The sequence below is a fragment of the Drosophila takahashii genome, chromosome 3L, assembly GCF_030179915.1.
Source record: "Drosophila takahashii strain IR98-3 E-12201 chromosome 3L, DtakHiC1v2, whole genome shotgun sequence".
In the NCBI taxonomy this organism is placed as follows: Eukaryota; Metazoa; Arthropoda; class Insecta; order Diptera; family Drosophilidae; genus Drosophila; species Drosophila takahashii.
In genome coordinates, this window is record NC_091680.1 from 7,378,633 (window position 1) to 7,401,410 (window position 22,778).

Genomic DNA, 22,778 nt, shown 5'->3' on the forward strand with positions numbered 1-22,778 from the left:
CCACTATGCCTCTTCGAGTGGCATTTTTATTAGGTGTATGGCTGTGTAAATCACTACGCCACCCACTCAACTACGTACTCATATAGAATGCCCAAACATATACGTTGGTGCACTGGGAAAATTAATGATACTTGAAAAAATCAATTAACTTTTATATCCTTAGAATATTTTCATAGGGATACAATTTTTAAAATTTTTTAAAATAAATAATATTGTATTAAATAATAAAATAAATATTATTTCAAGCAGTTATATTGTATTCCAATAAATATAACTTTTTCTCCGACTGTATTTCTTGCTTATATACCTTATTCATGGTATTTTAGCATTTGATAACAATCTAAACAAAATGTATGACATTGTGGGGCTCCCATTTGTGCGAAGTGGGTCGCCCACGTAACGTGAATGGCAAACGGGAAGGCTCAACAAGGCGCCGCCAAAGACCCAATTCCCATGCATATTCGTATTTTTTCCAGGGTCTCCAAAGATTTACCCCCTCTCTGGGCCCATTCCTTTATGTATTTTATGTGTTACCCACTTCAAGTTGCGCTGGAACTTATTACGTATTATAAATCATATCATGGCCTGACATTATGCTTAGCATACAATTTGCCAAGGACCGACCTTTTCCCACTCTGTCTTCCTTCGGCACCGAAGGTCAAATTTAAAATGTGTACAAAACTTTCACGCCATGGTTTTGAGTACCGTTTACAAGCAAGGTATTTTTACGAGCTGATACGTTGACAACTAAACAATTAATTCTAATATTTTCAACACTTTAAGGTGGGAAAAACATTATTATTCTATACCATAATATACCCCCATTAATTGTGATCCCAATCATAATGAACAACATTCAATTTAATTGGTTTCATCGCTTTGCATACCAATTTCGGTTTATTTTTAAACATAAATTTAAATAAAGATTTTATAGTATACATTTATGTGGCAACGTTATGACATTAGCTAAAGTTGAACCTCCGTCTGCGATTGCGATGCTTTCGGGTCTTGTGTTGCAAATACTGTTTTCCATATTTTTATTTAAACAGCAGCGTGCCTGGGTTGACAAATTACATAGGCTAATTAGCATATATATCACATACTTCCTAAACTAGCAGCTAAAACTAAAAACTAAGACGTGTCTCGAGTGGTTTCGTTTTCTTACTCGCTCCTAAATATGATTTGGTATTATATTTCTCTTAAATCAAGGTTTAAGTTTAAAAAAATTGGACTTCCCGTGGAAGGGGAAAGTGTTAAGTATGTACATACATCATTTGCGTTTGTTTAGTAATAGTAACTCTTGTTTCGTTTGTAATTAAATATTTTTGCGTAATTTCATAAGAATACTTTTATTTTGTTGCTGCGGAAGTTCGTTGCTTATATTTTCGTGTGATTTTCATTCGTTTTTTTTGTTTTTTTGTGTTGCAAGTGAAAAGTGAAAAGTTAAAATGAGATCAATACCAAACAAACAAAGGCAAAGGCATTAGAAAGGCTAAGGTATTTGGTATTCCTATCTAAGCGAATAAACTGATTAGTTTTAGAGTGACCAGGCCTGGCTTTCACGCATCGATAGCCCTTTAGTTCAAAAATCTGGCCACACTCGAAAAGCAAACCACATTGTAGGTTGGAAAACGGCGGAACGGAATACTTAGATCTAAATTACTTTTCTTTTTTTTTAGCTGTGTTCTTAGTAGTATTTCGAAAGATCTCTTGCTTAGATGCTGTGGTCCAGAATGGAGACCGGATCGTAGGAACGTTTCTTGGCCCGCTGCAGGTAAATATAGAAGCCCATGACCACGATAATAATGGAGGCCAGAACCGCGTAGGCCAGCAGCCAGGAGAAGTAGTTGGTGGGATTGAGCACCTCCACGACATTCGGTTGGTCGAAGGCATTGTTGCAAATGTTGGTAATGGCGGTTAGTGGTGGTGCAGCGGTGGTTGTGGTGGTGCTAGTGGCTATCAACTCGGCACTTTGCTGTGTGGTCAGTGGATCAGGCAACAGTGGTGGCAAAGGATCTTCCTCTGTTTCAGGTTCCGTTTCTGTTTCTGGTGCCTCGGACTCATCCACATAATCCCCGTAGGTCTCGTGCGGCATGGGTGCACACTTAGGCCAGCAGACGGGACAACAGGTGTCCTTCAGCATCACCTGTCGCTCGCTGGGGCAGTTGAGGTTGCCGCAGAAGGACATCGTGCACTTGGGCTCCCCCTTCTCGCACTCGCACGTCTTGCAGTTTTCCGTCCACGTCTCGCCGTCCTTGTAGAACATCCCCGAAATCTTCGACTGGCAAACACCCTCGGCCCTGTCGTCGCAGTCCTTGTGGCAGATCTTCAGTCCCGACTCGCACTTGCAACGCTGGCACTGCTTCAGCCAATGGTACTCGGTGTTCCGCACCACCGTGCAATTGGGCTCCGTGCGGCAGTCGTAGGTGCCGCAACATTCGCCCGGCGTCTGAATCTTCTCCGCCACCAGCTCCACCACCACCAGCTCATCGGCATCCGTGTCGCAGTCCGGAATGTAGCAGGTCTTGCACACGCACTTCCGGTTCACACAGCACCGCACATAATCCTCTTCGGAGATCAGACTGCTATTGTAGGATGCCGAGGATAACGAAGAGTCCCCCGACGAAATATCACCTGGCAGCTCCACCGCATTCGACTTAATCAGGTCCACCGCAAGCAGATTCTGGCGTATAGAACTGTCCGCCGGGCATTGCATTTCGCCATCCGGCGGGCATTTAATCGACTCACACAAATCCGGCAAAGGCAACGGCTCCTGGTCAACTGTAACGAAATTATGGTGGGGAAATTTCAGCCGTTAGTGGTGGTCAATAAAACATGAGGGTCTCAGTTGTGCAGCTTAGGTGTACTTAAGTGGGAGGGGGAGAAATGTGGGCTAATGGAGGTCACCTCAAAAGTAGTGCTGCCTTATTTATGGCAAAGTGCGGGATTTAAGTTTCTACGACTAGAAAATAACAATGATGTTGGGGGTGGTAAGCGGGCTTTTAAAGTTCGAGAAAACCATAAATCTTAAAGGGGAGAAATATCAAATGAAGAAGTTTAAGTCGTATACTTGATATTAAATATTTGTTTTTATTAAAATTTTTTTTGAAATATATTTAAATGTATTACTCTGTATTTCATAAATCACTTAAAATCCTTAAGTAGGCGAATACATATTTTTAAACATATCAAATTTTATTTATATCAAATATTTAATATTTATGTATTTAATTTAAGTGTATCCAAATATATTACTATCAATTGTATTAAATATTAAAAAAACATTATAATGGCGAAAATTATATTACATCTTTTTAATTATACTAAATATATTTAGTTCTATTTAATAGCAAAAGTGTTACTATACATGTAAACGAAATGTATTTTATTATTATCTAATAACATTAGAATTGCCAAAAAGGACTTACATTCCTTCTCCCAAGTTCCTATATTTTTCTTGTTTGATCTTTTATGAAACTTTTATCTTAAAAAATGCAATCTGCACTTAATTTATTATCCTCTCACCTCGCAGCATATTTTTCACAAGTTCGCCCGTATCTTTGCTTTAATTATACCCCCTTTAATTTACAGGGTCAGCAGAACACAACTGAATGCATTAAGGTCAACTTATCGGATCGAATGTCCGTTGCTTATCTAGGTAAGTGATTCATTAGCCTGTGGAACAGTGGGGACCCCGTCGAGTGGAGAAGTAATGGAATAAAATTAAACCAATTAAAGTTTGGCCCCACTTGCTATTGATTGTCGACTGTGTGTTTGCCTTCCATTAATTTTATATATTCTATACCTGAGACTAAATTTATTCTGGCACTTTTCTCGTTTTCCTTTCCTTTTTTGGCTTTGGCGCGGGTTCCTTTTTATGGAGTTTTCGCCTTTCTTCGAAACGTATACGCTTCTCATTGTTCAAGTTAATTTGTCATTTTCACTCGTCCATATAATGGGAATTTTCCTCTCTTTCTGTGCTTCTGTGTTCCATGCCCTTTGACTTTTCGGCCCTCGGTTTTTCCTTTTTCCGGGTAAACAATCAAGTTCTGGCCGGGGACAAAAGTAAATATCTGGCTGGAAAAATCTACTTGATTTAAGCATAAGAACCTCCGCAGCCTGTCGAATATTAAAAACTAAACTTTTTCGGTTTTCTTTGGGCCTGTGCACTTTGATGTCGGGGGAGCAGCAGAATGTTTTTGTGTGGGGACTCGACTGGAGATTGTTTGGTGGGTCGGTGGATTTTCGGCGGGTCGGTGGGTTTGGCGGCTGCTTTGAAGGAGCTCAACAAACTTCTTACACTTTATTTAATTAAAGTTTTACTTGTTCGTTGTTTTTCGCATTTGCTCGCTGACGCTGTCGTGTTATCAGTGGGACAGCTGGGACAGTTGTCAGCCGCCCTCGTATCCGCAGTTCGACTTTGAAGTTTGGCGGCGGGAGGTTAGATTTAAACGAGGCATGTCCAAAAAATATATAAACAATTTAAATGCTGCTCAACTTGATTTCGGTACAGAAATGTGTAAATAATCGGAATTAGCTGGAAGTTGAATGCTCTTTTTTGGGTTACCTAATAATTATTTCCGTTTTTATTTCCAAATTAGGATGAATTATATTTTAATGTCATTCTAACATCTTGTTTAAAGTTTTACTACTAGTTATTCAAAAATATAAATAATTAAAAAAAAAAACCTCAAAGCAAAGGTTAGAAATTGTTAATGATTTTTATAGACAACAAATTTTATTTTTTTAATTTTACAGATAGAAAATAAATTTTAGACCTGATGAATAGGATTGTTGAGAAAAAAACTCCTTAGAAGACTTTTACTTCTACTTTCGAAACTGGAATTAATAAAATCATATAGCAAAAAATATCAAATATATCAAATTTCCCTTTTTTCGCCTTTACCAGCATTTTTTTTAGTTATAAATTAATATTCAAAATTTTCTACGATCAATTATAGAAAATAAATAATATTGTTAGATGAAAACCGACTTTCAAACTGCCCGAGCGAAAAAATACAACCTTTCTGCTGTAGAGTAACCGAAAAAATGTAAACGAATTAGCCGTCAGACGAGGATATTTCATTGCAATTTGCAGCGAGCTGCGGAGCAACCGTCAGACTAGCCAGCAGTGCTGCCATTTTGTCCTTTTTCCGGACAGATCTGTCCTTTTTTTAACGGCTTTATCCGGAAAAAATTTCAAACATCCCCTATCCGGAAATCTGTCCTTTTTTCAAAAATAAGGTTTTGAGTGTTATTTTTGCTAGTCGAAAGTGTATAAACCTGTTTTTCTGCCTTTCTAACCATCATTTTTATAGTTCTGCTCTTAAAAAATAATTTTTTTTACAAATTATTAAAGAGACGTAAAGCAGTCGATGGATTTTCTTTATGGTACGATTTTTTCTGTAGCAAAAAAAAGAGGAAAACACTTTAAAAATTTCTCAATTTTTACTCTCTGCTTTTTTGTCAGAAAAAAATTTCAACGACTCTTATTCGGGTTTGACGCAGATTAAATTTTTTTGTACTACCAATATAGTTACTTGAAATGCTTTTATTATTTTAATAATTTTAGATTATTACGTATACGCACAAAAATTTACCATGGTAAAATAATCAAACAAAGAAGGTTGTGAGTCGGGAGCAGTAGATCATTACATAATTGAATTTTATTTAAAATCCATTTATACTAAGTAAATATATAACCCATTGGTAAAAACAGAAAAATGGAGGCGCATTTACTTTTGTCCTTTTTTTTGTCCTTTTTTTAAATTTTTTGTCCTTTTTTTCCCTGTTTTTTGTGGCTTATCTGTCCTGTTTTTCAAGCTAAGCGATGGCAGCACTGCTAGCCAGCCACCTAACCTAGATAAAAACCGAACCGCACACTTGGCTGCCTATTCAGATAAAGTCGGAGTCGGGCGACAGAACCAGAAGCTATAGAATATCTGAAACCAGGGGGCTGCCGTACAAGAACCGAGATACAAGATCCGAGGAGGAGGACAAAAGCGCATACACAGACTTGTAGATACATGGTTGGCTATTTTTTTTTTTTTTTAGATTTTTCCCCCACTTTTGCTGCCACTTTGGCTCTTCGGTGAGAAACTTATAAACAGCCGTGGAAAGTTTTCATAAAGGATGAAAGTACGAACTCGCACACACACTCATATAAACACTCGAGCGTTTTGCATTTTATGTAGCATGAATGGAAAAAATAAGAAAAAAATGACAAGAGGGGGAAAAAACAAAAAAAGCTCTTTAAAAGCGAAAACTTTTTTAATAATCCAGCGACAACGTCCTGACTTTTGTGGCCCGCAGATACAGATACAAAAGCGAAGATACCAAGAACACGGAATCTCTTCAGTCGAGTGGGCCAAACTGTTTCAGGAATTTAAATTGTTAGTTTTATCTACGTTCGCCACTGATTGGAAATCCAGTTTAGCTCAATCCCCAGCGCAATCCCATTCACAGGTGAGAACCGGGATTTGGGTGATGCAAACACCTGAAGCCACTTGCAAATTGAGTGATTTCGGGGCCAGGCATCTGTGAGATACATTCGGAATCCGATGGATGGAAAGTAAGCCACAGAGCATAAGCTCTCCGATTTTACCTAATTTCCATCCGAGTATCTCGGCCAATGTGATTTTCCCCTGTCTTGTTAGCCAATCAGCCTTCCATCCATCCATCCATCCAGCCATACATTCATCCATCTATCCATCGGCGAAACCCTTTTGTTGTGGCACTTTTGGGCTGCTCAGTGAGTGTGTTATCTGGCCAGATTATCTGGCTGAGTGAACGCCTTGGCTAAACGAAATTCAATCAGGCTAATAGCCGGCGTAACCACACTCGGAAAATATTTTTCATGAATGGAAATCGTTTCTGAATGGCAATTCCGCCCAACACAAAGCTTACGGGTCGGTTAGCATTTTCTTGGAATTTTAAGTAATCTGTTGTGTTTCGTTTTAGGCAAGAACATTCCTCACAAACAAAAATTAACTTGCTAGTGAAAATATGAATTCTGATGCTATAAACTGATGATATATAATAATGATCCGTAAGTTTAGTAATTAGTTCATAAAAAAATAGAATAATTAATTTCATTTGCTCAGGATTTTTGTATTATACTTATGATTTTAAATAAAAAAGTTTATATTTAATGACAGATACTATCTGCAAATATAGTAAGAAGTAAAAAATACCTTTAATATGAATAATTTTGTAAGTTATTTTTTGATCAAAAAATATAAAAATGTATTCAGTAAATTAAAGATTTTTAAAAATAATATTCATATTAATCATTTTAAATAGAAAACTATTTACTAAACGACATAACTTAACTGCAGATGTAGTAAAATTTACCAAATAAACTTGATTTCCAAATGAGGTCTTCCATTTTGTTTTTCTGTTTTCTGGCAAATGTAAGACCCCTTTTTCTCTTAGTGTCCTGCCTTGAGTGCTGCCTGTGGCTGTGATTCGATTATGTCACTGCCTCTGGCTGACCCACTAGCAGTTTCGTTTCCATCCAAATCACATCGATGCCGCGCTGGCTGCAACTGCTGGGCATGTCGGCCCTGTGCCTACTGTACAGTCTGACCAGGGTGTTTGGCCTGTTGGCCACCGCCAACTCGAGTCCCCGGGGCATCGAGAGGGTCAGACAGAGCCTCTACCTTCGCATCCACGGCTGGGTGATGATGATCTTTGTGGGCTGTTTCTCGCCCTACGCCTTCTGGTGCATTTACCAACGGATGGTCTTTCTGCGACAAAATCAAATCCTGATACTGATTGGCTTCAATCGATATGTGCTGCTGCTCGTCTGGGCCTTTGCCACCCTGTGGATACACTGCTCGAAGCAGGCGGAGATCATTGGATGTCTGAATCGATTGCTCAGGTGTCGCAGGCAGTTAAGAAAACTGATGTACACGCGGGAGCTCAGGGATTCGCTGGACTGTCTGGCCACCAGGGGACACCTGCTGGAGGTGCTGGTGCTACTCGTTTCCTTCATCCTCTCGTCGGCCCAGCCCATTCAGGTGCTAAAGGACGATCCCGAGGTGCGAAGGAACTTTGTGTACGCCTGCTGTCTGGCCTTCGTCTACATGTGCCAACTCATCCTGCAGCTTTCCCTGGGGATATACACGTTGGCTTTACTTTTTCTGGGCCACCTCGTTCTACACTCGAATCTCCTACTGTCACGGATTCTCGCGGATGCAGGGAAAATTCTGGAAAATTCCCTTATGTCAGGATTTTGGCCGAACCGCCAGCAGCTGTATGGAAAACAACAAAAGTGGTTGGCCCTCGAATTATGGAGATTACTGCAGGTGCATCAGCAATTACTGAAGCTCCATCGATCCATCTGCTCTCTGCACGGCGTTCAGGCCGTCTGCTTTGTGGGATATGTGCCCATGGAGTGCATGATTCACCTGTTTTTCACCTATTTCATGAAGTACAGCAAGTTCATCTTGCGGAAGTTTGGCAAACCCTTTCCATTGAACTACTTTGCTATTGCCTTTATGCTGGGACTCTTCACCAATCTTCTGCTGGTAATTCTACCCACTTACTACTCGGAAAGAAGATTTAACCGTACCAGAGATGCCCTAAGAAGCGAGGGTCTAACCTTTCCGGCCAGAATAACTGTGAAGCAACTCACACATACAGTAAGTTTTTAAAATGGGGAAAAGTTTATAAGAAAGTCAGCCCTTAAAAAATAAATATATGCATTTAAAAAGACGAAATAAAATCAAAGGCTTCATTAAGCTTATGAGTTGATTGAAAGAAAAATGAAATTGAAATAATAACCGCCATTTGTATTCAGCAGGTGCCGACTGTAAATCGCACATCATAAAATAGTGACCAACAGTGATTGGAATTATAATAAATTTCTGACTTTGATTGGAAGAAACATAATTATAAAAAATATTTATCAAAGGAAACCGCCTTTATTAATAAGGGTTTTGATTACCTCCATATTCATGAAGTATTATTAACAATCTTAAAGGGCTTTCGAAAAACCCAACTAAATAAAATCAGATTCAGAATACAGAAATTAAAGACACTTGAACACTAGAAAAATATATTTAGCTGGACTTTCATAAACAAAATGAATCCTTTTGTGCAAATCATATATTCATCTTTACCCTTAACACGAATATCATTTGTACTACTTTATCTCTCCATCAGATGCACTACTACGGCCTGTATTTGAAGAATGTGGAGTATATATTTACCGTCAGCGCCTGTGGACTGTTTAAGCTGAACAATGTTTTGCTTTTCTGCATCGTAGGTGCGATGCTTGACTACCTGATGATACTGATACAATTTGATAAAGTCCTAAACCAATAGCCGTCCAAATCCCCAGACAATGGAAATAAATAAATGCAAATTAAATGTTTCCCTTTTCTTAAGATTGGATAAATATATACATACTTTATATCTATACATGTATATATTTTTGCATGCAGAAGACTTTACTTACGTGTCGTTGCACTGGAAACAAATATTAGTCCATATATTATCAGCATCTGGTGCAAGCACCTTCTTGTCTTGTGCAAGCTTGGCATATTCGCTCTGTTTGCCTTTCAGTGGGGCGTTGGGTGGCTGGGAGGTGGGTGGTGTGCCGACAGCAGCTGATGACAATCGATATGACCTTGCCTGGCCGCTGGGAATTGTTTGCGAATTTCTGGCCAGCTATCAAATCATATAAATGTCTCGTTATAATTTGCGAAAATCAAAATCAATTGGCATCTTCTCGGCGAAATAAACTGCAAAGAGAACACGGAAAAATATAAGAACTCAGTTCCAGAAATATATTTATTAAAATTTAAAAGTTCAGTTTTGAGTGATAGTAATAATTTACAATTTTAGGGAAAATATAAGAACGCAGTCTTTTCATCAAATATATTTAAAATATGTTTGTTTTTAGGTGATGGTATAATATCAAACATTTATTTAACTCTTTTAAGCATAAATTAAGAAATAAAGAGAAATGTAAACCCCAACATAATAATTTAATTAAATAATTTACTCCAAAACAATATCAAAGAATACCTTGACTTTTTAAAATATTTGATTAGTCTATTAAATGTATTTACTTAGAATTTTATTGAGCGCGAGTATTATAATAAATCGCGTTCCCATTTCACAACCAATTTCTCACCGTGATCTACAAAATTCATTTGTTATTCTTCACATCTGATGAAATGCGAATTCTAATTTGATTGCATTCGCCAAGGAGAAAAAGCAGAGCAAAAAGGCAGTAAACACTCGAAGCGTTAATAAGAAGGTGCCTCCACATGCGATAGGCCCCTCTCATTCTTTCGGGTTCTCGGATCGGTTTGGTTTGCTTTGGTTTGCCGGTTCGTCACTGCTAAAAATAGCAACCTTTTTTCGGCTCTGCGAGTAGTTTTAATGACCAAGTGCCAGTCTCTCATTTTTACGGACGGGTACGGGTACGGGGGTATCAGCGAGGGTCGGGGTCACCATTTCCCCGGCAACGCAACTGAAAAATGTTTGTGCATGTTTTCTGGCTTTGCTGAATGGACCCGGCACTGAAAAGGCACTGATAAAGGTACACACACAGCCCACACATTGTCGATAGAGGGGGAAAGTGGGGGCTGCCCTGTCCCAGGTACCATAAAAGACCTGTCCATATCCACGTCCGTGTCCGAATCGAACAAATTTTGCGTGTGCTCACTGGGCGAAAAATTGTATCAACTAAAATACAACAACTAAGTGTGGAATTATGGGTTTATCTAAAAAAATTTGAACTAATAGTCTAAAAGTTGAAATAAAAAATTATCAAAATATTAAATAAAATACAACATTTATATTATCTTAAAGAATTTTTCACATTTTTGATATATCAATCGAAAAGTGGTAAAAAGAAGTTTATTTAATCTTTTAAGTAACAAGAAAACTAAGTTTTTATATCATTACTCGCTTTTTTCGTCTTTTAATGCATTTCCTAATTATAGATTTAGTTATATTTGCCACTATAAGCTTGAAAATAGAACACAAATATTTCCTACTAATTTATTTCAGTGCTCTATTGGCATTGAATGTCGGACGATGATTTGCTTTTCATATGCATTCAATCAAAACCTAAGCGTATCCATCCACTCTCCTTTAAACGAGGCAGGAGATTTAAAAGATACCAGCTCAGAGCTTCATTCACCAAAGCTCCGTTTAATTTCTGGGGGAAAACTGAATGTCCTTTCATCAAATTTCAGGCGGGTGGCAATGGCATCTTGTCTCGTTGGTCTGTGCCAAAAGGGGAGCATTTGGGCCTTATCTTATCTGCTGCACAATTTGCATTACTCAGACCAGGTAGACAAAATTCGGGGGAAAAACGCTTTAATTGCGGAGTGTTGTTTTTCACTTAGCCGATAAACCCGAGCTGCCGGATTCCTGTTGCATGCTTACATATCTCTCGACTCTGAGTTCGCCTACAAGTCCGCTCGTGATTACACATCCAACTGCGATATACATGTGAAAACAGAGTGTTTGCGACCATAGAAATTTCTGGGAATTTGTTTGCTTTGGACGAGCCACATACGAACGAGAGTACGAGTATTGCAGGTTCACTAACCTATAGAGTGAGCTGACGCTTCGAAGAGAGTTCCCCACGTCTATTTGGCTAACCGGAGCCATAAACAATTTCGGATTAATGAACCCCAAAACAAAAAAATGGTTTATAAAAGGAAAATCGAGCGAACAAGTAGTCCGAAAATTGGATATAAATGGCCAGCAAAATGAATGGGATATTCCGAGAAGTTGGCCTGACAACAATCAGCCCAGATATTGTTTGTATCTAGAGGAATTTTAATTATCGTCTCGTTGGCCTCACCAAACAGATCTTATCTTATTTGGGTCGGTTTTTGTCGGATCTTTTAATCTCAGCTTCCTGTTGTCACTTGGTTTTTCGCTCTCTCACCTCCAGACTTTCATTTTTGGGTAGAACTTTCCCCGTCATCAATGCACCGAAATTAAGAAATCTTGTCATCAAAATTGAGAGCTTCAACTCTTTAAATTTAATATTTTATCAGTTAAAAGTTTAAAAATTATTTTGTAAGTTATCATTTAAAACTAGAAATTCATAATGATTTATTGAAAGGTTTAGATTAAAAGAGTAGTGAAAAGCACTATGATATCATCAATACCATTTACATATACCTAATTACGTGTTTTTTTTATAGTTTTTCAGAAATTAGTTTATAAGCTAATATCATATGAAAAACTGTTTAAGAGATCCTCTACTTAAAAGCACATATCAATAGGAAAGCATTTTATTGTTTATTGTTTAGTGTTTTCCTGTTGAGAGTTTCTATTTGCTTTGGAGAGCAGTGCTTGCATATATACTCGCCTAACTGAACGATTACCTTCGGGCATTCTTTCGAGCTTATATCTGTAGTATCCGAGTCTATGTATCTGTATCTCGGTCTGTGTGCGGTAATCGCATATTTGTGTAGATGACTAAACGGTGATAGCAGCTAAGTAACTTTTTCCCGCAGTCAAGTCAAGGGGTCTGAAAAGTGGGGTGGGTGGGAGGTGGGTTAGCTAGTTGATTGTGAGTTGGCAACGGCAAATGATCTATGAAACGCTGACGAATGCCAACTTCCAGTTCCTTTTCTACTCGGTTCTGCATAGTTCATCATCTTTTTACCTCGAACGCAAGTTAAGCTTTATTATTGCCATAAATTTCACTTGAATGCGAAATCTGATGCATCTATGCGATGCTTCCATTTCGGCTTTAGCTTTAGCTTTGGCTTCAGCTTTTTCTTTTTCATTTCAGCTGTTTATCTTGGAGCAACAACACAGGCAACACATGCAAAACCCGACTGGCTCTGTGTGCATAAATACTTGCGAACACACACATCTGCCTTGGTATTTGCTCGTGTTCGCGTACAATAATTTCACGTTCAACAACTTTTGGCTTTTTGATGAGCCAGCAACAGCAGCAGCAGCAGCAGCAACAACAGCAGCACAGCAGCAGCAGCAACATCGGCACAGCAGCAACATCAGCAGCCCGCACTTGAAAGGTACGTTCGAAGAAGGGGGACGGGGACTGCAGGGCGAAGCGATTACAAAGGGTACTATGGGGCTAAGAGAGGGTTTTTCGGGGGCTTACGGGGCCAAGAGCGAACCTCATGTGCGGGCAGTTTGGCTCTTTCTGTTGCCATAGCCACCGCTACTGCCATAAAGCTCGTCATCTCTTTTCAGCGCATTGCAACTCGGCTCGCGAAACTTTAAGCGAAAAGTACACAGCTCGAAATAAAAAGGAACAGCGACGACGACTTATTAAATATTTTCTAAACCTTTTAATGAAATAGCTTTAAATATTTCCTCAAAGAAAATATTTTAAAATATGCCCTCTCTAAGTTATCGAATTTTAATTGAATTAAAATAGGTTCTAAATTGTATTGAATTTCAATATTTTTTTCCAATTAATATCATTTACAAATCCAAGTTATGATAGTTCAAAGATGGGTAACTTTGTAACATTTTAAATTGTATTTTAATTTTTATTCAAAGGTCCCCTATGTTAATAATTAATAAACTATGTATATGCTTGTCAATTTCACCCACTTATTAAGTTTTCCTTATAATCCAATATTATTAAAATTTCTTCCTATTAAAGATCCATCATTATATATGTTTGCACTTGTGAGATTGTAAATGGTCAAGTAAATTTTTTTGATAGCGATGACGTCAAATGATTATGCGCTATGCTAAATAAATCTGCCTTTTGCTGTGGAATTTAGTGAGAAATTTATAGTTTTTACGTCACAGTTTCATCTTGAGTCGAATACGCCGTTGTGGACCATATGAAAAATATTAAACGAACTTAATTACATGTAGGAATTTTTCTGGACTCATAAAATGTGGCTTGGTTATTTTCTTCGTACCCGATGTTATAAAATTAAAATGAAATATTATGGGATTATTATGATTATTCGTATTTAATGCTTGATCTGAGGCTGTTTTGTTTATGTTCTATTCTCGTCGCTGGATTATTAATGGGGAAAAGTCAAGCGAAATATATATATCACATCACCTTGTTGAATGCGGTGATATATTATAATGTTAGCACACATTTTGTGTCAAATCGCGTGTAGTTTGTGCAAAGTAATATTTTCGCTTTGGCGTATACAAATTATATGATTTTCGGAAGTTCATGGTAGGATTTTTGCCCTACAGATTGTATACAAATTGTATGCAAAGTAATATTCAAATTTTGTATTCAACCTTTTCAGCGGAGACAGAAGCATACAGTTTTTTTGTGATGTATCGCGTTGGCTTCTTATTGAGGCGAGAGACGGTATCAGATTTCATCGCAGTGTAGTTCGAATGGTTGAAGTCGTCGTCTCGTCTCGTTTCATGACGGTTTTGTTATGCTTTTGGTCGCTTTGCCTCGCTCTGACCTCTGAATTTGCTCGATGCCGCTCGCTTTTTGCCCAGAATACCCTTTCAAGGTGGAGTCTGTAAAGTTTTCCGCGGCAATTGGACGTTGCGGAGGGGCTGGCATTGCCAATCGATGGCCGAACTTTCATTTGCATTTCGCTGAGCTGTTAATGGGAATCGCTTTGAACTCTGAATGGTTTGCCAGCGGGCTTTTATGAGGTTATTCAAGAGTTTCAAGCCTGAAACGATCTGCTGATGCGATTTGATGGGGTGTAATAGTTTTTGACCCAACGATGAATATGTAAAAGCAGAATAATGTTTTTGGGAAGCAATATTTTTCTACACTTTTATATTTTTAACCGAACTTTTAATTTTTTGATTTAAATGTTATATTGTTATTAAGAAAAGTATTTAAAAAAGTTTAATTTAGTGTTCGTAACTGCTTATGTGTTTTATTAATTTTCTCGAGAGCAATAAATCTTCGACTTCATCTCTAAAGTTGAATCCCCTTCTTTCTTTTATTTATTTGCTCTGGTTTGCCATTTTGCGGCGTTGCTTATTTGTCTACTTAGGTTTTTTATTTTGGGGAATAGCATGATTGTTGAAGAGTTATTTTCATCGCAGTTGTATACATAAATAAGTTTGCATAATCGTAAACAGATTTTCTTAAACATTTCCTAAGTCACTAGGCATTGAAAAATTGTATTCCATCCAGTAAGATGACTATTATTTATTTATTTCTAATTTATTCATATTTATAGTTCTTGTTTGTTATACACCCAAAAAAAAAATCGACTGAAATCGCCCTTGGTTTTAGAAAATCGCCTATGAATTTGCTTTACTGGCGATTTTGTCTATATTAAAAAAAGTAGGTTTTTAAAATCAAAGACGTTTTTTCTAAAAATCAAAAAAAAATAGACTGCAATTTAGAAATATTTTGCTAGAAAGTAAAAAATTATTTCTTAGAATTTAGAAATAAAGGTTTTCTAAAAAATAGAAATACGGTTTTTTTTTTAAATATAGACAAATATTTTTTAAATAAAAAAAAAAAATTTCTCAAATTCAGAAAATACAAAAATCTATTTTCGGGCTTCGGAATTATACCCGGTTGTTTCTGTGACGCCACGGCCTTTGTGTTGTTTTTTTTTTCGTTCTTGTTTGTCACCTTATTTTAATTTCCTTTAATTGAGCACATGGGTGGTTTCAAATTGGAACTGAAATGAGTGTGAGTCAAAATCTGCCAAGTGGGCCACCCCTGTTCCGAAGGTCCGATTTTCATCGATCTTTTTTACTTTTCCGGTTCACAACGAAAATATAAGAACTTCATTTGAACGGTTTTGCGAAATTTTGAGTTTTACCGGAGTTATAGGGGTCAAAACATGGCATTTTTGACACTTTTTCGAAAAAGTTGCACTCAGTCAAAAATTCATAACTTCGGAACGGTAAGAGATATCTTTATGATGTTTTCACTAATCGCTCAAGAATTATTATGGCTTTCCATAAAAAAATTTAAAAAAAAATTAAAAATTTTTTTTCTTAAAAATAAATCAACATTTTTTTTTAGTTTTTATTTTTTTCAGTGTTCTTCACCAGCTATAGAGTTTAAAACCATTTGAAAATGAAGTTTGATTCATTACGAAAAAGATAAAAAAAAAAAAAAAGAGGGGCCCGGACAAAGGTTTTTCGCAATATCGATTTTAAGAAGGGCGCACAGCGGTTTTCCATACAAAAACGGCTTGCTCGTGAAAATTGGCTGGTCAACACATGCCGTTGCGCGCGTAGCGTCAGCCGACTGCAGCTGTCAATGAGGCACTTCTTGTCGTTTTGTATGGGAATCCGCTGTGCGCCCTTCTTAAAATCGATATTGCGAAAAACCTTTGTCCGGGCCCCTCTTTTTTTTTTTTTTTATCTTTTTCGTAATGAATCAAACTTCATTTTCAAATGGTTTTAAACTCTATAGCTGGTGAAGAACACTGAAAAAAATAAAAACTAAAAAAAAATGTTGATTTATTTTTAAGAAAAAAAATTTTTAATTTTTTTTTAAATTTTTTTATGGAAAGCCATAATAATTCTTGAGCGATTAGTGAAAACATCATAAAGATATCTCTTACCGTTCCGAAGTTATGAATTTTTGACTGAGTGCAACTTTTTCGAAAAAGTGTCAAAAATGCCATGTTTTGACCCCTATAACTCCGGTAAAACTCAAAATTTCGCAAAACCGTTCAAATGAAGTTCTTATATTTTCGTTGTGAACCGGAAAAGTAAAAAAGATCGATGAAAATCGGACCTTCGGAACAGGGGTGGCCCACTTGGCAGATTTTGACTCTGTACAAATTACAAATTATAAATATAAAAACCCAATAACTTACTATTTTGAGAAAAACATCTTGGTCGCCGCACGCGGGATTCGAACCGCTAACCGCTCGCGCCTCACAGTTTGCAGTCAAGCACTCTACTAGCTACGCCACGGAAGCATCACGTGAGGCGCTGTACAAAGTCTATTCACATTTTGTTCTCCTATTTTTACTCAAATTGATCTGGCTTTCTTCTGGTTATTCCTTTTAGTTTATCATTTAATTTTACTTTTAAATATTTATTGATTAATATTAATATTTATATATTTATTATTTATTATGGTTCAATAGTAACAGTAATTGAATGTTTCAAATTTGAAAAACTTAAACAAAATGCAATACATTTTTTTTATTAATATGTAACTATTAGTGTTAAAAAAAAAACAAAAAGACACCACGAGTTTTTCGTCTCGACGTGGGTTTGAACTCACTCTTGCAGCCGCAAGCTTGAATAACATATGCATGCACGCACGCGTTAGACCCCTAGGCTACCAATCCCGGAAATTTTCTTCGATTAATAGCGATTTTTTCTTAGGCTAAAAAAAACTTTTCTAAAAAGTCTATAAGAAAGGAAATCGATCAAATACGGTTAAATTTTTTATTTTCTAGAAAAATATTTCTTAATATCACACATTTTTTTCAAAATGTTAGAAAAATCTTCAAAAAATTTTTCTGTTATTAGAAAAACAATATTTCTATTATGTAGAAATATTTATAATTTTAATGGCAATTTTTTTTTAGTTTTAGAAAAGTTCAGTCTTTTTTTTTCTAAAATCAATGGCGATTTTAACCCTCAAAAAAAGAAAGGATGATTAGAAAAATAAACCTTATAATTTAGAAAAAAATTGATTTTTCTGTATTTCAGAAAATATTTTCTAAAAAAACTCGTTCAATTCAGAATTTTTTTGAAGATTAGAAAATTTTTCTGAAGATTAGAAACTTTTTCCTCTTTTTAGAATATTTTTTTGAAGCACAGAAAAATTTTTTTTTTCTATATTTAAGAAAAAATAATTTTTTGAGTGTATATAAGCAAGAGAGATAAAGCTGCAGTAGAGTTTTGCCAAAAATATTTTGTTAAAATAAAACCCCTTTTTTGAATGGCTGGAAAATCGGAAATATTCGGCAATAACTCATGTCGAACACATCTTAACCCATTTTCCCTAGGGCATTGAAACTTCGACTCCGTCACGTAAGCACTTCCCCTCCGGCTTTTATTTATTTGCTCTGGTTTTCGTACACTCGGCGTTGCTTTTTCGCTTTCGGCTCTTTAAAGCTTGCCCCGCTTCTTTATTTTTTATTTTTTTTCTGCTCTGCGAGTAGTTGGGCAGCGTTGTGCCAAGCTTAAATAAGTCTTTAATGGACTGTGCGTGTCGCAGGGGAGGGGTGAATTATATAGTATCGCATGGTTGGGCTAATGAAATCAAATTGCTCGATCATTGCGATAAATTCCCAACCACCTCTGCCTAATTTCTGTCCACTTACGCACGCCGCTTTGCGCTTTTAACCTTGATTTCTTAGTGTAAACAAAAAATTAAAAAAAAAAATCGAAGAAAAAAAAATACAAATAAAAACGCGACACAGGCAGGCTAGCCAAATGACAGCCAGCGAGTGGGAGTGAGATACATGATAAACGATGCCGAGATACAAAGATACAATACATCGAGCATAGAGTAGTACGAAAAGCTTTCAGCATTTGACGATCTGTCAGTCGCGCTGACTATTTGTCCCTGTGAATTCTCATCTGGCGTTTGCCGTTTTCATCTGTTTTCGCTATCGGGCTTTTTATTAAGTTACCTATTTATAATTTGTTTATTATTTAGCAAATGCCTGCGAATAATGTTTAAATATACCCTAAGGCAGCATCTGGAAATCGCTTAGGAAGCGCAAAAACCAAAAACCAAGAAACCCAAATGAAAAAAAATCTACAAAAAATCGTACGGCAAATCCATAAATATTTTATAAATGACGTTATTGTACAGTTTTCCCCTGGTTATATTATTAGCTATGCTATCTTATCTATGTACGCTCAACGTGTGTCTCAATGTGCGTGTCGGTGTTTGTTTGTATAGCCATATTGGGTGTTTGTATGGGCCAACAACGCTACCGTCATTACCCTTCTACTTTTATGCTGGCTTATATAATCGGCGAAAAAAAAAGAATGAGGGTAGTGCGAACGGAAAAAGGGGAACGATGAAATGACTTAGTCGCAGATTCCCCGGTGCCCATATAGTATATAGATTATGTACAATCTGTGGAATGCGCTTCTACACACCTGCCACGTAAAAATTCGTGTTGTTTTTCTTGTCACTCGAGCATAAATTGTGGTTGTTCACATGATTTGCTCTTTTTGCACTACACTTTTTTGTATTTATATTTTTTTTTGGTTTTCTTGGGCTTGGTTGGCTTTTGTTTTTTTCTTATAACATGGTTTCTGTTCACTGTTCACCAAACGAAAATTAATTGTGGGTGCATAAATCTTGTTTTTTTTTTGTGGCCTACGAAGCTCACGCGATCACTGCTGAAAATTAACTGAATTTTTAAGCTCGTTCCCCGCTGTTTTATAGCCTTGCTCGCTGGGAGAGTAAGAGAGTGGGGTCTTGGGTTTGGGGGAGAGAATGGAGGTCGCAGAGAGCTCCAAATGGCCCGATCCGTAGAAAAAGCTCTCGCTCTCTTCTGGCCCGCATTCTTCGCAGCCATGCATTAAATCTTTTTTCTTGTTGATCTTTAGCCGGTAGCCGGCTTCTTTTCTACCAGTCGTCGCTCTTTCAGTCCTCTCTCTTCGAGTCTTCTCTCGCCCAGCAGAGCAGTCTTTCAATATCTTTACAATCTTCCCCGCAAGCTCTCTCCCAAAAAGCTTTTTGATTGGAACCAAAAAGCATAGATCAACGTCAAAAACAACAGGTCGTAAATTTTCAGCGTAAGTGAGCAGATGGAATTTTTGGCGAGTGCATCACGTGCAAAAATTCCCGTATTCGCCAAATTCACAAAAACTGCAGCACCGATCGATCACACGCATATTAATTGGGGGAGGTGCAGGGCGATCGGGGATCTGGGAAAGCGAAGAATCCGACGAAAACAGTAAAGATCGTTGCCTCCATTCCGCATTTTCAGGCCAAGGCGTGTGCGCCATGCAAATGCAAAATGCGAAATGTTAAATGTGAAGTGCTAAATGCGAAATGCGAAATGGAATATCATGACAACACCCGCTCACGCCCATCGAATCGCCAGCGTTGCGGATTAATGTAAAATGCAAAATATGCAAGAAATGTATTTACATACAAAGGCACTCAAAAAGTTGTATTGGAGTTTTTAAAATAAATAAAATACAGCTATTATATTATTTTCTTTGATTTAAACTTAGAATTTGAACTTGATGATGCAAAATTAGTTACGACTCGTGTCAAAACGAATCGTTTTATTAAAAGTGAAAAATGTTAGTATTATATGAATATCACTATGCAGCATCAAAAATTAACCTCGATGAATGCTATATCTTTGGATTCGTTACGAATTCCCAAGTTAAACTGCGTTTTCCAAAGAGTTCCCCGACGCAAGGATTCTTAGCAAAAGGACCTCAAAGTTCGAAAAATGCTGAAATTTGCCAACTTTGCGGAGCTCTCAGAGGCAAATGGATGCATGGCTTGGTTCGAAGTTAAAGTTTTTTAAAAGATACACCCTTTATCTTTCAAACCCCATACATAAAATAATTTAAGGATTTTTTTTAAGGCAGAAATAAATTCCAAAAAACATAGTCAAAAAACTGAAAAACATACAGCTGCGGTCAAAATAGTAGCAGTGTCGCCGCCTTGTGTTTTTAAAAGTTTGATGTTGTAATTTTTTCTTATCCAATTAGTCTAATAGTAAAATTATAATCAATACAATATTACCAGGAAAAGATCAATTACAACAACAAACTTTTAAATACACAGGGCGGCAACACTACTACCATTTTGACCGCAGCTGTATACTTTTATGTTTTTTGACTATGTTTTCTAGAATTTGTTTCTGCCTTAAAAAAAATCTTAAAAATTTTTTAAGTATGGGGTTTAAAAGATAAAGGGTGTATCTTTTAAAAAACTTTAACATCGAATCAAACCATGCATCCATTTGCCTCTGAGAGCTCCGCAAAGTTGGCCAATTTCAGCATTTTTCGAACTTTGAGGTCCTTTTGCTAAGAATCCTTGCGTCGGGGAACTTTTTGGAAAACGCAGTTTAACTTGGGAATTCGTAACGAATCCAAAAATATAGCATCCATCGAGGTAAATTTAAAAAGCACTAAAAATGCTGCACAGTGTATTTAGAGCTTTTTAAGTGTAAAGTTTTTTAAATATATTTCATAAATTCGCCTTAATTAAAAAACTGACAAGAGATTAATGCTTAAAATTAAATATTAATTCACAGACAATTAGTTTTTTACAGTGTACGGCATGCGACTGCAGAGATCTCCGTATGCATTTATTCGGCAGCCGGTATAATCCGCTTGTACTTGCAGATTGTTCAGGTGACTAATTGCTAAGTGAGCGGCGCGTTGGCGAATGAGTAATTTTTCGATTCCAACTCGTAGGTTGGTCGCATATTCTGCTGCAAGTGTCGGGAATAAGCTGAAACAATGTCAAGGGAATACGGCTGGAATTATTGCATTTGCATATTAACAGATCTGGCATAAATATTGATTCAATCTGGCCGGGAGCCATTGAAATTGTGGGGAATCTCAGTAGTATGCGGAAATTGGATGTGATCAAGGGGCATCTTAATATCAAGTTGTTTACGTCTGATATTATGGGGAATGCTTTAATTTCGATTAAAGAAGAGTTTGTTAATTTCCATCTTTAAATACATATATCGGTACGATATTCGGGTGTCTTAATTGCAGTCATTATCATTAACAGGCCAAAACATTTAATGTTGACCCCAAAACATTTAATATAATTTTGATTCCCTTGCCCATCAATTTGATGACACCATATCACCATTTAATTTGATCTGGAATTAATGATTCAAAATCATTATATTAATGTACCTTTTTTGTAATCTGATACAATGTTTAATTTGCATCCTCACATACAATTGTTTGACGTTTTGAAAAATATAAATTATAGAAAGATTGCATTCAGATTAAATACTAAATACATATATATTAGTGGATCTTTTTTTTAATATTTAGAAAATGTATTAAATAATTCTTAGATCTTACAAACATTTCAACCTTAATTTGTGGGTTAATTTAAATGTTTGAGATATTTCTCAATTATTAATTTCTGATGATTTCTGTACTTTTAACTTGAAACAGTTGTAGTTCCATGTATTAGCTCACATGGAATTTACACTTTTCCCCTTCTCCATTTGCCATTCCAAGGACATTAACAAAGCCAGAGAAGAAGAAATCGGATACTTTTCCTTTATCTCGACGCCATTAGCTTTTCTCCGACATTGCAGCGAGTGCGGGTATATTTTACTTAAGTTTGTCGCTTCCCTGCTGCTTTTCCACTTTTCCGCTCCTCGTTTTCATGGTCAGTTAGCCGGAGTGTTGTTGTCGCATAAACTGCCAGCAGATAACAGCAGAAAGGCAGGCAAAATCCGTATAATGAAATAAAAATACATAGCTAAATAAAGCGGACGGACGGAATCAAAATGAACAGCCACGGCAACAGCAAAAACATGGAGACAACAACATTGATTTCACTTTAACGAGCTTGTAATGTCTTTGAGCCGGCTCAAAGGCGAAAGTATATAAAGAGCGTTATGTATACGACATGTGGGCCACGCAGCCAAACAGCCAAAGAGCCACGCAGTTGGCATGGTGCTGTGTGTGTATTCTAGTGGATGAAAACTTTGCTGGGTGCCGTCACATCCTAATAGGATAATAACGAGCCAAGGATGGGCGAAAGTTGTTGCGCCTTGCGAAACTCCCAAAAATAAAATATGTAGCAACAATAAACGATGATAAGGGGCCAAAGAACGTGTTGGCTTCTGTCGCCAGCGTCTCAGAATTATTCCAAGGCGCAGTTTTCAGCCGCAGTTTGGATTTGAACTTGT

At 37.0% G+C, this 22,778-nt stretch overlaps 2 protein-coding genes across 2 annotated transcripts; one reads left to right on the forward strand and one right to left on the reverse strand.

Annotated features, from left to right (window-relative positions):
* Positions 1-860: 860 nt before the first annotated feature.
* Positions 861-19,255, reverse strand: LOC108061936 (SCO-spondin). Its single transcript, XM_017148382.3, has 3 exons — positions 19,015-19,255; positions 9,464-9,749; positions 861-2,781 (listed from the first exon to the last, which is right to left on the reverse strand). The coding sequence occupies exons 2-3, from the start codon at positions 9,546-9,548 to the stop codon at positions 1,715-1,717; spliced, it is 1,152 nt and encodes a 383-aa protein (XP_017003871.2). The 5' UTR covers positions 9,549-9,749; positions 19,015-19,255; the 3' UTR covers positions 861-1,714.
* On the forward strand, positions 7,474-9,454 carry Gr77a (Gustatory receptor 77a). The gene is given in 3 exon segments (XM_017148383.3): positions 7,474-7,510; positions 7,513-8,645; positions 9,169-9,454. Coding segments are annotated over 3 exon segments (1,332 nt in total). The 3' UTR covers positions 9,331-9,454.
* Positions 19,256-22,778: the final 3,523 nt, after the last annotated feature.